The following is a 16,848-nucleotide window of genomic DNA, read 5'->3' on the forward strand; positions in this document are numbered from 1 at the left end:
ATCAACACTTAAGGCCCATTGGATTTGTGTGCGGGGGGGGGGGGGGGGGGGGGGGGGGGGTGTTTACATCGAGCGACACTGCCCCCTGCCTGTGGTGGCAATGTTTTGGTTTTCCGGGAAGTTTTTGAGTGGAGACATTGTATAGAGGTCCACGTGGGCTGGTGGGGGCCCAGCCAATGACATCGCTCACATCTCCTTCCCTGATCAATGTTTGAGCTGTTTGCTGCTCATCCCTCGATGGTTTGAAGGTATGTGTGTCTTTATTTGTGTTTTTACAGCATAACCGCTGTGGAACTATCAGAGAATAACGTTTAATCGCCACGTTTGAACGGTTTATCGGCGCTCTCTCTCTCCACATAAACACAACCTCGCTCAACCACATAAACACAGAACACAGCAAAACAATGTCCTATCACTAAAATACACACAGGCCGCAGCGTCTCTCAACATAAACACACTGCCACACTATTATATGGGCCAGAAGTGATCGTTTTGAGGGGAAATTATATTATCTTTTTTTAATGAAAGAGTTGCATAGTAAAGCCACAATAGCCATAGTAACCCACAATACAATAGTATTGCCATACTCTATGCTAGTATTGCGATATATTGAATATTGCGATATTGTGATATATTGTGTTTATTACCTTTTTTCAACTGCTCTCCCCTTAAAAGCCATAGCGTCACCGCCGTCACGTCTGTGACAGCAGCTTCTTTCTTGCTGAGTGCCGTGGGCAAGCAGAAGGACAGAGTGAGAGAGAGAGAAAAGTGAGAGGGGAGCAAGAGAGAGGGAAGAGAGAGGGAGAGAATTGGAAAATTGGTGCTGATGGAACGATCCATTTGAAACACACCAAAGGGCTGCCGCGCAGTTACGCAGTGAATATCCCCATGTCCCAAATCGTGCGCTTACTGTATTTAGTCGTTTCGTTCATATAGGCTATAACATACACATTTAAAAATATTTGTTTCTTTAATAGGGTAGGGATGTGTGAGATTTTAATTCTAGCCTATTTCAATAGCCTATATCAGAATTGTCCACTCGGGTTACTGTATAGCCTACTGGTCGGCACAACTTTCTCAAAAGCAATCTACTGTTACCTCACACCACAGACCTGTATGGTCGGGAATTATGTAGCCTAATAAAACCATGGCAAACGAATTCTCATTTTTAAATCAAGGTGTGTTTTTTCTGCAATGTAGATGGTTGAAAATCAACATGGCATTCTGAGGAGGGAAGAGTGTGTGCGCACGCGAGGTGTTGGAGAGGGAGTGACATCGTGGCGTGCGTAATGTATCCAAGCGAGGATTTCCTGCACTGCGCGGATAAAACTGTGTGCGCTCAGGCGTACGCCTGGCGTAGTGGGGTTTTTTGTGCTAAGACTTGCTATTAGGTGGAGTTAAAATTGAGAGCACCCAAGGCCCTTTTTTCTAACACATTGCGCTGGAACGCCTATTTTGGCACGGGCAACGCCCAAACCTGTGTGTACGCTCGGAACATGGCGATGGTAACTTCGCCAGAGCGCAAAATGACACTTGCGGGAGGCAGATGATACGCTAAGAGGCGCACGGACACGCCTGGGCCACGCCTACATCTGTGTCTGCGCTTAGATTCCAGCGCAAAACTGGATGGTGGAGGCAGAGATAGCTTAAGACTCAGGGAAGATAGCATAAGAGGTGCGCAAATGGCTGCGCAAACGATAGCGCCGTACGACGATGGGGCCCATAATGTTACTCTGGAAACTGCCATACTTGTAGAAGGGTGGACTACCTGTTGCTGTTGCCACCCTCTAGCAGCACAATAACTCACATTTGTGTGGAAATAAAGAATTTTATACCAAAAAAGAATGAATGTCAAAAAAGTGGAAATCGTATTTTGCTTTCCATGGATAAACACAAAAGTCAAACTGTATTTTTGCAATTAAAAAAGAAAGTCTCTCTGTCATGCAGATATCCGTGACCGTCGCAAGAAGCCAGTGATGCTGTTCATCCATGGAGGCTCCTACATGGAGGGCTCAGGGAACATGTTTGATGCCAGTGTCCTCGCCGCCTATGGAAACGTCATTGTGGTCACCATGAACTACCGTCTCGGGGTGCTCGGTAAGTTTGGCGCGTCGAGCTTCGACATGATCACATCCTGCGACAGGCATGTGCTGTTTCACCCTGACCCGTTTATAACACTGGTTAGAATTGCATTCTGTCACACTGTGTGTTTTTGAAATAGTGGTACAATCCATATATAAAGCCTGCACTATGAATAATAGATACTCTATGAATAATTCCAAATTGAAAGGCGTTATGAATTTTGTCCCCTTCAAAATTATAAATCACTGTTGAAATATAACAAAACGCCCAAAGATGGAAATTAAGCCCTCCCCTGCTGCAGCCTCCTGTAGTCCATATCGCCTTTAGCCTAGCCTGCTCCAGTCTACTGTCACAAGTGATTTGAATGTCAATTTACAACTGTTTGGCAATATACAGAGGCACTTTGAATTTTCGACAGAGAACAGTTCTTCATCTGATAAATTCTTTGGCCGGGGAAGAATATTTTATGGGCCACACACACACACACACACACACACACACACACACTGTAGTCGTTTAAATGTTAAATTCATGAAGCAAATGTGGACATGCGTGTGCATAGGGAGAGAGAATGCGTAAGGGGAAGTGGTGGCAGAGTAACAGCATGCACATAGGGAGAGAGAATGCATAAGGGGAAGTGGTGGCAGAGTAACAGCATGCACATAGGGAGAGAGAATGCGTAAGGGGAAGTGGTGGCAGAGTAACAGCATGCTTGTGCATAGGGAGAGAGAATGCGTAAGGGGAAGTGGTGGCAGAGTAACAGCATGCACATAGGGAGAGAGAATGCATAAGGGGAAGTGGTGGCAGAGTAACAGCATGCTTGTGCATAGGGAGAGAGAATGCGTAAGGGGAAGTGGTGGCAGAGTAACAGCATGCTTGTGCATAGGGAGAGAGAATGCGTAAGGGGAAGTGGTGGCAGAGTAACAGCATGCACATAGGGAGAGAGAATGCATAAGGGGAAGTGGTGGCAGAGTAACAGCATGCTTGTGAATAGGGAGAGAGAATGCGTAAGGGGAAGTGGTGGCAGAGTAACAGCATGCACATAGGGAGAGAGAATGCGTAAGGGGAAGTGGTGGCAGAGTAACAGGATGCGTGTGCATAGGGAGAGAGAATGCATAAGGGGAAGTGGTGGCAGAGTAACAGCATGCACATAGGGAGAGAGAATACGTAAGGGGAAGTGGTGGCAGAGTAACAACATGCTTGTGCATAGGGAGAGAGAATGCGTAAGGGGAAGTGGTGGCAGAGTAACAGCATGCACATAGGGAGAGAGAATGCGTAAGGGGAAGTGGTGGCAGAGTAACAACATGCTTGTGCATAGGGAGAGAGAATGCGTAAGGGGAAGTGGTGGCAGAGTAACAGCATGCACATAGGGAGAGAGAATGCATAAGGGGAAGTGGTGGCAGAGTAACAGCATGCACATAGGGAGAGAGAATGCGTAAGGGGAAGTGGTGGCAGAGTAACAGCATGCTTGTGCATAGGGAGAGAGAATGCATAAGGGGAAGTGGTGGCAGAGTAACAGCATGCACATAGGGAGAGAGAATGCGTAAGGGGAAGTGGTGGCAGAGTAACAGCATGCTTGTGCATAGGGAGAGAGAATACGTAAGGGGAAGTGGTGGCAGAGTAACAGCATGCTTGTGATTAGGGAGAGAGAATACGTAAGGGGAAGTGGTGGCAGAGTAACAGCATGCACATAGGGAGAGAGAATACGTAAGGGGAAGTGGTGGCAGAGTAACAGCATGCACATAGGGAGAGAGAATACGTAAGGGGAAGTGGTGGCAGAGTAACAGCATGCACATAGGGAGAGAGAATAGGTAAGGGGAAGTGGTGGCAGAGTAACAGCATGCACAAGAGAGGGAGAAGCGAGTGGTGAGTATCTAACGGGCCCTCTAAGATATTCTACTGCACAACCTAAAGACCCAAACCCAGAAATACAAAATAGAACCATAGGCCAATAGGACACTTAACCCTGCATGCTATTGAGTAATTATATCAGAAAACCAAATTTCCTAGTTGCAGATTTCACATGAACACCATTTAAAGTTGGAGGATGAAGTCAAACATCAGAAATAATTCTGCTGCCTCAGTTTCTGAGTTATGACGCAGTAATAAGAGTGAAGACTGAAACACTTGCACTAGCACTGGCTTTTAGTGCTATTACGTTCTAAAATGCAACAAGGGTGGTGTATTCAACATTTGAGCACAAATGTGCCGGGCCCCGTTCCAATACCCATACTTGTACTTCTTTCTTGTAGTATGTACTGCCGCTGCCCTCACAAAGTATGGATTGTAGTGTGCAGCATGCATGCAAAATGCATACTATTGGGACACACTACATCTGTCGTCACGTGAGCTTCCTGAACTCCGACCTCTTGCTCACTTCCGCCGACGTCCGCAGCACCACATTTGAGTTTTTATTTTTATTTTTTATTCAATAAACAAAGTCTGGCAGTAACAAACAGTACATTATACAAAAAATTCAGACTAAACATTTACAAAATTGGAACAGACAATCAAATAAACAAAATAAAATAAATAAAGCAAAAACATTAAGTCAGAGATCTAAACAGGAATCAAGATATGCATGTTTTGGTACACACCATGCTTGTTTGGTTTTAACATATTTCAAGGCTTTCTTAAAGTTAATTATCTCATTCATGAACACGCAGCTCAGTCAGTGCGACGTAACTCCAGTAGGTGGCGGTAATGCACAAAAAGTTGTTTGCCAACCGCCATAAAACATTAGAAGAAGAAGAAGAAGACATAACTTCCTGCTGCGCAAAGGATTGTGGGGAAGTTTGGCTGAAGCAGCATGCATCGATGCATACTCCGAAATAGGAGCTGATGTAGTACAACATCCTGGTACTCTTGGCATACTGCATCTGACATACTATGTATTGGGACATACTAAATCTTTTTTTGCCTACTAAATAGTATGGAAGTATGGGTATTGGAACGGGGCCCTGGTGTCCTATTTATCTCACTAAACCTTGCTCAGGTCGCCCTCCAGTGGGTAAAATGAGCAGCTAGTGTTCAGGTGGAGATGCAGCATGTTCAAGGACATTGGTCCTAAAATACAGGACATCATCTGGTGAAAAGATTTGACCACCCTGAGTATAAAGGTGGATTTGAGACACTCCACCTTGTTCCTCTTCTTGCCAACCCGGCCCAAACCCTCAGTTATTTTTGGTTATAATTTTGTTTTAAACCTTTACCGGTTCTACCCGTCCACCAGTATTAGGATTGGATTCATTGCTTCAGAAATTCGACACATCACTTAATTCCTTTTGTGTACATTTGGCTTTCACTGCGTTTTTAGATGAAGGCCTATTCTGTTTGTCCACTCTGTTGGAGCTTCACAGTGCTTCTATGGCCTAATATGAGAGTGGGCTGAGCCCTCTGTATCCAGCCCTTTGTGCCGCTGGAAATCAGTGGAGTCAAGTATTTACCGCGGCTGTCATCTTTTGGAGGTGTTTGCATACAGACTATCTGTGTCAGTCATTGTGGTTGCCAGGTTGGGTAATCTGATCTTGTTTATTGCACCACGCCTGTTTCAACATATCAGAATAATGATAAACAGAGAAATGGGAGTACTTTAGGACTCGGTCCAAGAATTGCAGCAAGCATTAACAGAGGGTAACATGATCCAGACGGTCATTGCCAGTGCCAATGGAGAGGCACAGAGACAAGGAGAAACACGGCGAGCTGAACCTGCAGCTCTAACTATCCCAGCTGATTTGTGCTTGTTATGTGCTGTTTTTACATAGACTTTTAGCTGCTTTTTTTTTTACAGCCATCAGACAAAACGGGACCATTAATGCCTTGATAATGAGATTCAATTCACGATTTGAATTCAAGTTTGCTTAATGCACTAATCACACAATCAAACACACACACACACACACACACACACACACACACACACACACACACACACCCATATGTGTATATATATATATAATACTGTGTGTGTGTGTGTGTGTGTGTGTGTGTGTGTGTGTGTGTGTGTGTGTGTGTGTGTGTGTATATATACAGTATATACTGTATATACCGGTTTAGAACACGGCTCTCTCGAATACTCGATTCTGATTGGTCAATCAACAATATTCACCGGTCATTATTTCTCTACAACCGACCGCTGCTCTGCCACACCTGGATTAATCAGTTGGTAAGAGCATTTTGTCCGCAGACGCTACTAATTAGGCCAACCAGTTGCAGCTGTGGTGTCTTGTGTGCCAATTATGAATGAAACCGCTTTGTGTTGAAAACGCTATTAAAAAATCTATTTGAATAATTATTTTTGTCAGATTATTGAATGATTTAGTTGTAGGCCGTGTTCTAAGCGGGATAATGTATACTGAGCCGGTGATTACTGGAAATAATGACCTTCAGGTGAATATTAAGCCCTCCGCTGCGCGTCGGGCTAAATCATTCACCTGTCGGTCATTATTTCCACAGTAATCACCGGCTCAGTATACATTATCCCTTACATATATATATATATATATATATATATATATATATATATATATATATATATATATATATATATATATATACAATATATATCCTCAGCGATGTCGGTGTTTGTTATATATATATATATATATATATATATATATATATATATATATATATATATATATATATATATATATATATATATATACAATATATATCCTCAGCGATGTCGGTGTTTGTTTCCTTTCCAGACAGCTACACCATAATTACAGTAACCTGTCTGATTTACATCTAATTTGTTGGAGTGAGTGTGTAAGAGAGAGGAAGAAAAAGAGAGATATGGGCCCCTATTCTCCCACAGGCCTTCGGCGCTAAAACGGGCCTAAAACGCAAAAAAACGTGCCTTGGGCCTGCCTCGGGAAGATATCAACATGGCTTAACGCTGCCAAATGCGCTTTAGGCGGAATGGCCGTGGCGCACTCCCTGAATGGGCGAGAATGGGCGTTTCGGCGTTAAATACCGGCCTATTGATATCTTCCCACCTGGCGTAAATTTAGCGCTTTGCGCTTTTGAAAACCAGGCCTATTCAGTGCGCCGGTTGCGCGGAGCACTCCTCTGGCTCTCCTCTGTCACCCTTCTCTGTGTCACTCCCTCTCTCTTGCTCATATCAGTCTGACAGGCACAATACGACTCTCTCTCTCTGACTCCCTCGCTCAGACAGACACAACACACGTCCCATAGGAAAAAGAAGTTGTAAGTTCACTGCCTGTGAAATGTCCCAGCATGCAATGGGCTACTCCATTTCGCTACTAAATAGCAACCAAATGAGCCGAAATAGATATAAAGGTAGATCTAAATAATGTGTAATGGTAACACAACCTGCAATTGTAGAACATTTCAATATTGGACCAAATAAAACATCGAAATGAAAACACCACCCTATGTGAAACATATATGTCATCCTGGGCCTATATATATCCCTTGTCGATTTAACGTGATTTAGATAAGTGACAGCGGAACGCGCTTCTACTGTCATGTGCTATACTGTGATGTCTGCTCCAATAACTTGGCCCTACTTCACATTTAGTTTTACAATAAAAACACATTTCTGCAATGACTTTACATAATGTAGGCTATATTTATGTGCATCATCCTACCTGCAGCAAGGGAGAGAAAACGATATCTTTCTGGACAAACTTTCACCAATCTAATTAATCTCATCATATAGGGATAGGCTATATTTTTCTAGCTGATGCGTTTAGAACATTCTTTTCACTTTGATCTTGCTATAGTGTAGCATATTTACATGCTTGCAGTATTTAAACTGCAATTAGATAGGTTTGAGAAGCATAATAATATGGAATAATAGCCTATATATGGAGACAGACAGACGGGATGAAGGGAGGGGGGGGGGGGGGCAGAGCGCTTGGCTTTGTCTGGTTTTACTGGATTTCTCCTGGAATTGGAGCTTAAAAGGCAAGCGTGTGACTCTTTACTGCACTTCTCCAATGAGCGGACTGTGCATAATTTTACGCTTAAAAGGCGTGGTTATAATGGTTGAGGCTGCGTGTAGCGCCGATACCAAGATATCGAGTGCGCTGGTAAACACCCACTAATCTGGTCTGCGCCAGGCCTTAAACGCAGTTTCTACGCCGATTGCAACGATAGGGCCCATGCTGTTTGTTTGGAGTGTGCTCGTGTACACCAACAGTATCCATGGAATGCTGTACATGCACATGCACGCACACACACACACACACACACACACACACACACACACACACACACACACACACACACTCACTCACTCACTCACTCACTCACTCACTCACTCATACAAATAGAGGTACTCGGTGGTCCTGAGTGATTATGAGGGATGACGCAGTGTCCTCAAGTCCTCTCACATTGTAAAAAAAAATGAAATGTGGTATGTGGGTGAGTAGACTGCTCTCTCTCAATTTCTCTCTCTCAGATATGCTTTCAATGGGTTACTGTACAAAGGCAATTGTCTTTGTGTGTGCTTATTTGTGTGTGGTGTATGCATCTATATTTGCCTGTGTGTGTGTGTGTGTGTGTGTGCACGTGAGTATTTGGGGTGCATTTTGAAATCCAATCTGACGCTCTGCAGGAACATGAGAGTGCGGCTGTTCAAAGAGTTAGAGTGTGCTCTTTCTGTAGGAATTAACAAACAGGGCATTAACAAACACATGCTACTGGCTAGCAGTTAGCTAACTGCTACACATACAAACAGCTCACTCTTATCTGCTATCAGCTCCTCTCCTACATTCTCTTCTCTTCCCCTGTATTCTTTAACCATTTTAGCAGTTCATCATCTCTTGGAGCTCTGACGCGGCATCTCCTCAAACGGAGTGCCGAGAGTGCCCCCTGCCACTCCGAGAGTGTAGTGCTCTTCTGAATAACCAAACGCTGTATTCCGACTGCGCTCCCAATTTACGAATGGTCTAGTTTGGGCCAGAGTGCGCTCTCACTCTGGTCGCTCGGGGTGCGATTTCCGAATGCACCCTTGATTGTGTGTGGAGCGCGATACATATGAATATCCAAAGTTTTAATAGCAGTCCCCTCTGACAGTGTCAATCCGAGTCAAAACTAGAAACACAAGCATATATATTTAATAGTTTTATGCTATAATCGCTAGTATTATCCTGTACTTAGACACACACACACACACACACACACACACACACACACACACAGAAGCTTACGCACGCCAACCTCATTTCATACTCTGCCTGCGCCTTTAAGCAAATGATAGGGAGTCGGGAATGAGGGAAGAAGAGAGAGAGAGAGTGGGGAATAGAGACAGATGAGAGAGGGAGAATAGAGAGAGAGACAGAGAGGGGAAGGGAAACAGAAGGGGGAGATGGGCACAGTCTAAAAATAGACCATCACAAGTGCTTTTTAAATCTGCAGTGATGCAAAGTAATATAAATGGCAATGCAATGTGGCCGCAGCACCCTTGCATATAGGCGAGATTTGCACCTTTAATCCAAATACAGGACCTTATCATGCGGGCTTCTGGCAAATTCTATAATTGCTGTATTTTCTTATTGATTTATGATATGCCTTGTCATTTCGGAATAAAATGGGCGAATGAGAAGAAAATGTCTGCTGTTCATTGACTGGTTCAGAGGTTTTGGTGTCAGTGAAGATTTGAGATTGCTGCTCCTCTCACCTTCTCCTACCTTCCTCCTGCCCCAGGCCGAGAGCCTTCTGATTTGTGTTGCAGTGCCATCTGTTCAGACTAATTAACTAATTAACTAATTAATGAACTCTGGGGAAAGGCCCACCATTGTGGGCTCTGTGAGAGCGAGAACATTTTTCACCTCGGGAAGAGAGATCAAACGCGTCTGCTCGGCACTTTCGAGACAATTTTCTATTTTTATGTGCAACAGCAACTAGTACTACAAAAGTAACTACCGTACTTGCTATTTTTATTCACTCTCTTTTCTGTTGATGGTATTGAGAGAACCCCGGTCCGTCCCATGTCCTTTCTGTGTGGAGTTTGCATGTGCTCCCCGTGTTCGTGTGGGTTTTCTCCGGGTGCTCCGGTTTCCTCCCACCACCTAAAGACATGTATGTTAGGATTAATGTTAGGGTTAATAGTCCTGTCAGTGCCTCTGACCAAGGTACTGGCAAAAGAACTGGAGTTGGTCCCCGGGCGCTGCACAGTGGCTGCCCACTGCTCCTAGTTCTAGGAAGGTTCCTAGTAGAGGATGGGTCAAATGCAGAGGATGAATTTCCCCAAAGGGATAAATAAAGGATAACTTAACTTAATTTAACTTAACTTAACTTACTAAAAACTAGAAGGGCACTCAGAGAGCACATACCTCCACCAAGGCCCACTATTATTCGCTATTATTGCTTGTTCATGCTATTATTGCGTGATTCGGATCCAGATCCGCTCCAAAATGTAATGGGTTCTTCCTTGGTCCATGCTACACCCTTCCACCAAGTTTCATGAAAATCGGCCCAGTAGTTTTTCTCTAATCCTGCTGACAAACAAACAGACAAACAAACTGCACCGAAAACATAACCTCCTTGGCCGAGGTAATAATATGAATCATAATAAGTAATAACCTTATTGTACTTTTCTTAAAATTACAAGAGAAAGATATCAAGTACTGTTCCAGTGTCACAGGCTGATTTGTTACCTTCTGCTGTTATTTTCATTACACAAGCTGGTTGCTGTTGCCTAATCTTGAATAAATGTATTGCCCCATCAAAAACTTAATTTTCATGATTGTCTTTGGTGTTGCACTGTGTGCATCCGTTTCCAAGCACAAACCAGACATTCACTTCATTTCTTTCCTTCTTCTTTCTGACAGGTTATTAGCTTGTTGCATTCTGGGGTACAATCCAGTTGGCATGCCAACCAAGTACAGATCAATCACCTTAAAAGGCAAATGAGGGCCTATATAGCCCCTTGTGCTTCTGACTCTCACAAGCACCAATTTGTTAATTATTAGAGAACAAATCATTGTACCTAAAGGGCCTGTTCACATTAAATATTTTTAAGCACAAGTCTATAGTCGCACACAATGTTAGTATTCATAATCAACTTTGTTCTCAAAAACAATCCAGTAAGTGTGACATATATTTGTAGCCAGGACAGCCTGCATCTTTACAAATCAGCTGTGTCCCCATGAACAAATCAAACACAGCTCCCCACTCCCTGGCCAGCGTTAGTCTTTTTCACTTCCCACTCAATTCACCCATTTTGTGTCTAAAAGGCAGGAAGTAACACAGGTGCAAGCTAAACATTAACAAGGGCCCCGGCACTGCATCATGAAATGGATTGAAATGTGGAACCCCTCATTAATGTCTTACTTGCACCTGTGTTACTTCCTGCTTGTTAGACACAGAATGGGTGAATTGGGTGGGAAGTGAAAAAGGCAAATTGCAAACTCCCTTGCAAACCGTTCTTTTGCAAACGTCTTTCTCTCTAGTTGCCAATAGTGTACTCGGCTGCACTGGCAGCATGGAAAGAACCACAATCATTTTGCTTTTGTGTCATTCTGAACGTGACAAAGCAAGAAGGTGTTGGTATTATTTTGGGCATCAGCCATCATTTCCCCCCAGAAATAGCTATGTTGAAGATGTACTATCATCTCATCCATACAAGGGTGACTGTGTTCAGGCTGAATGTGATATAGACAATATAAACATGTCAAATGAGAATCTAAAAAAGGGTGAGTAACAGAGGAAAGGTTTCCAGCCAATTAATTTAACTTGCAGTTAATCCTATATGTTATGCCTAGTAGTGGAGTTAAGTGGTAAACCTAAGAGCTATTTTGCTTAAAAATATACCATATGGGGCTCATTACATTTTTCATATAGCCCTCGGGATGTCTGACAGGTGTTAGTCTAGTGAGAGCCATTTTGATAAGAATGCTCCAAATCCACTTTATTGTATGGGTTGGTGATTTCAGGCTCATGAGTGCAAACAGTTGGTAACCAAGGAGAGTTGCTTCCCACACACAGGGAACGTTCACCTTGAGCACACAGGGAACGTTCACCTTGAGCACACACAGGGAACGTTCACCTTGAGCACACACAGGGAACGTTCACCTTAAGCACACACAGGGTACGTTCACCTTGAGCACACACAGGGTACGTTCACCTTGAGCACACACAGGGAACATTAACCTGCTTCCCACACGTTCACCTTGAGCACACACAGGGAACGTTCACCTTGAGCACACACAGGGAACATTAACCTGCTTCCCACACGTTCACCTTGAGCACACACAGGGAACGTTCACCTTGAGCACACACACGGTACGTTCACCTTGACCACACACAGGGTACATTCACCTTGACCACACACAGGGAACGTTCACCTTGAGCACACACAGGGTACGTTCACCTTGACCACACACAGGGAACGTTCACCTTAAGCACACACAGGGAACGTTCACCTTAAGCACACACAGGGTACGTTCACCTTAAGCACACACAGGGTACGTTCACCTTAAGCACACACAGGGTACGTTCACCTTAAGCACACACAGGGTACGTTCACCTTAAGCACACACAGGGTACGTTCACCTTGAGCACACACAGGGAACGTTCACCTTGAGCACACACAGGGAACATTCACCTTGAGCACACACAGGGAACGTTCACCTTAAAGGAACACTCCGCCCATTTTCAACCAGCTTTGTATCATTAGAACATCAGTAGTATATCAGAAAACTGTAAACCGTTTTGAAGTCTGTCATTTAATTTGACAGTTATTGAGTGTTAAAGTGTGGACCAGTGACATCACTGGTCCACACTAACTCAAATTAATAACTCATTAACTCAAATCAACTCTCAATAACTGTCAAACTAGATGAATGATGAATAGTTTGACAGTTATGGAGAGTTGATTTGAGTTAATGAGTTATTAATTTGAGTTAGTGTGGACCAGTGATGTCACTGGTCCACACTTTAACACTCAATAACTGTCAAATTAAATGACAGACTTCAAAACGGTTTACAGTTTTCTGATATACTACTGATGTTCTAATGATACAAAGCTGGTTGAAAATGGGTGGAGTGTTCCTTTAAGCACACACAGGGAACGTTCACCTTGAGCACACACAGGGAACGTTCACCTTGAGCACACACAGGGAACGTTCACCTTAAGCACACACAGGGTACGTTCACCTTGAGCACACACAGGGAACGTTCACCTTAAGCACACACAGGGAACGTTCACCTTGAGCACACACAGGGTACGTTCACCTTGAGCACACACGGTACGTTCACCTTGAGCACACACAGGGAACGTTCACCTTGAGCACACACAGGGTACGTTCACCTTGAGCACACACAGGGAACGTTCACCTTGAGCACACACAGGGAACATTAACCTGCTTCCCACATGTTTACCTTGAGCAAAGACACAGGGTACGTTCACCTTGAGTGCAAAAAGTAGACAGGGACACGCACATCCAAGGGTTGGCCACACTGGGCCTGGGTGCTGGATCAAAGAGGATACTCACAGTGAAAAAATAAAGGTCCGCACACCAGAGGAGCTCCCGTTAGGTTTCTTTATTAAATTATGCACACAGCGTGACGTTTCGGGCCACACTGGCCCTTCCTCAAGACGCTTTGTGGAGTGGCAGAGAGAAGCCGTCTTAAATACCCGTATCAATATACAACACAGATCAACAGGTGTTCAGCAATTAGTAATTAGTAAAGTTAAAATAAAGGTGTATACACATAGGCAGCATAGGTTATTCAAAATACACATGTACAGATTCTAACAGTATATATATATATATACAGTGTAGACAAGGAGGACACATAATTATAATTATATATGCCACCAAATAAGGAGTAGTTTGTGGGCTCTGCTTAATAGTACATAGTTCAGTAAAGTTCAGTAAAGGCCCAAAACAAATACAACTATAGATGCAAATGCATGCAAATGCAAATACATCCCTAGAGGCGACTTCATTAACCACAAAAGGCATACTGTATTAACAGCAATGGGGACCTAGTCTATTAGTCTAATACTTAAAATGAATAGCAAAAAGTTTTTAAAAAAATATACACAGAAAAACCACATGTATGAGAGATCACCCCAAGAGGGGAGAGAGAACAGAGCAGTAGAACGAGCTTCACAGAAGGGACCTCCTAGTGACAGGTTGGAGTATAGGATTAACAACATTCTCTATAGAAAAGGTCTCATATCGAATTCCTCATTGAGGCCTTTTGGGGCCATAGTGCCCAATGTATAAATCCAGAATAATTCTCTTTGGAGTAGCAAATTGTTAATATCACCCCCTCGGCGTGGCAGTTTAAGAGCCTCAATCCCAATGTATTTAAGAGTGGATACAGAATGTTTAGCACAGGTAAAGTGAACAGCCACCGGGCTAGATATAACATTATTTCTAATAGTGCTGCGGTGTTCAGAGATACGAGTTTTAAGAGGTCTCAGTGACTTACCTATATATGACAGCCCACATGGACAATGCAGCATATAAATAACATTGACAGTGGAACATGAGATAACACTTTTGATTTTATATTTTTTGCCACTGTGGGGATGGTAAAAACAATTGGTTTTGTAGGTGAAATTACACTGTTGACACCGGCCACAAGGATAATTACCAGAGGGGATCGATCCTTGTGGCCGGTGTCAACAGTGTAATTTCACCTACAAAACCAATTGTTTTTACCATCCCCACAGTGGCAAAAAATATAAAATCAAAAGTGTTATCTCATGTTCCACTGTCAATGTTATTTATATGCTGCATTGTCCATGTGGGCTGTCATATATAGGTAAGTCACTGAGACCTCTTAAAACTCGTATCTCTGAACACCGCAGCACTATTAGAAATAATGTTATATCTAGCCCGGTGGCTGTTCACTTTACCTGTGCTAAACATTCTGTATCCACTCTTAAATACATTGGGATTGAGGCTCTTAAACTGCCACGCCGAGGGGGTGATATTAACAATTTGCTACTCCAAAGAGAATTATTCTGGATTTATACATTGGGCACTATGGCCCCAAAAGGCCTCAATGAGGAATTCGATATGAGACCTTTTCTATAGAGAATGTTGTTAATCCTATACTCCAACCTGTCACTAGGAGGTCCCTTCTGTGAAGCTCGTTCTACTGCTCTGTTCTCTCTCCCCTCTTGGGGTGATCTCTCATACATGTGGTTTTTCTGTGTATATTTTTTTAAAAACTTTTTGCTATTCATTTTAAGTATTAGACTAATAGACTAGGTCCCCATTGCTGTTAATACAGTATGCCTTTTGTGGTTAATGAAGTCGCCTCTAGGGATGTATTTGCATTTGCATGCATTTGCATCAGAGGAGGTTTTTCCAGTGAGGCATAGGAGGATGGTCCTCCTCTATTAGATTGGGGATTTTATATAAAAAAAAAATATATTAAAAAAATATATTTTTTATTTTTATTTTTATATTTTTCATTTTTCATATTTTTTTTTATAATAAAATATCAATCAAATGTGTTTTTTCTTATGTGCAGACGCTCATTTTTTCATTCATTATATAGCTCCATGCAGACGAGTCACTCTGGCCCTGGTCCCAGCATGGGGGAGGGGATAAAAAAACACCCGCCCTGTGGGCTTGATTTATTTGGTAATTTATCTAATGAAAAAATAAGATTGGTTGAAAAAGACTTGCAATTCACAGAAAACAGTGAGAGTGATGTGTTTTCCAACGAATCAGATTGAGGAGGAGGGGAGCTCTCCCTTAGCCCGTGAAACCAGGTGAAACCCTAATTGGTTGTTGTTTGATTGATAGATTGCTTGACATTGATTGACATTCTGTATTGTCCAATGCTGAATACGTCTGAAAATCGGCAACGTTGTTCCACTGCCTGGTCTGTGGTCACGCTGAATCAAGGAGGTGAAATCCACTGCTTGACCTGACAGGAAGGATTTACTGAGACAGTTAGCAGCATATCATATTTCCCTCTTATTTTTATTTACTTTTTTATCAATCAGTAAGTGTTCACAAGCCAGACAGTCGTTGATATTGGATTACCACCAAAACGAGTTTCGAGTTGCGGGGAGAATTGAGCTGCGCGATACGGGCTTTTTGCAATGTCAGAAAACTGGAATATTTGCAACGTCTCGACTGCAGCGTTTCCCCTACAGACAGCACGGATATTCAAGTAAGTCAATTGATTTCAAGTTATCCGAACCTTCTATTAAATTCGGCGTGGAAATGGTTCACCGAGCAGCGCTATTTTTGTCGTATTGAAGTTTCATCCTGTAATTTCTTATACTAAAACCCGCGAAGCTTTAATTCACACATTTTTTAACTGAATTTGGCCTGTAAATCGATAGCTGACAGCGGGCTCAATTTTAAAGCTTGAGTGGTGATCTTTATATCATATGAAAGTAGAAGAAATAAGGAATCGATTGGGATGAAGCATGTCAACCTAGGATGTCGGGAAGGGGGGGTAAATAACGCTCCAAAGTTGATAACTAAATGAGTAGTGCAGCACTGTGCACATGAAGACACACTCTCGTTCCAGATGCAATTAAGTGTAATTTAACGCTATTTGACAACAGTTTCGGCCATAGACTTTGTCAAGTATCATACAAACAGTGCAAGACAGCCATTATAAAGACAGGTTAGCTGATTGAATGGACAACACCTGTCTTGTGAAAGCACACCTGAGTGTGAGACATCATAGGATGAATCAAAACATTGATGTCACAGGTAGGCTGTATACCATAATATATCATGAATCTATGTGAATAAATAGATTTATATAAATAGTAATCACAGCCTAATGCATAGAGATAAATCC

At 42.9% G+C, this 16,848-nt stretch overlaps 1 protein-coding gene across 1 annotated transcript in view; it reads left to right on the plus strand.

Annotated features, from left to right (window-relative positions):
- nlgn2b (neuroligin 2b) overlaps positions 1 to 16,848 on the plus strand; it is a gene marked incomplete at both ends in the record, with an annotated part of 81,296 nt that overhangs the window by 23,611 nt on the left and 40,837 nt on the right. The window contains one exon of the mRNA XM_083646721.1: positions 1,948 to 2,097. Coding sequence (XP_083502847.1) covers positions 1,948 to 2,097 — 150 coding nt within the window. The remainder of the gene's footprint in view (positions 1 to 1,947; positions 2,098 to 16,848) is intronic.

This window comes from Poromitra crassiceps (genome assembly GCF_964638095.1).
Source record: "Poromitra crassiceps genome assembly, chromosome: 1".
Classification (NCBI taxonomy): Eukaryota; Metazoa; Chordata; class Actinopteri; order Beryciformes; family Melamphaidae; genus Poromitra; species Poromitra crassiceps.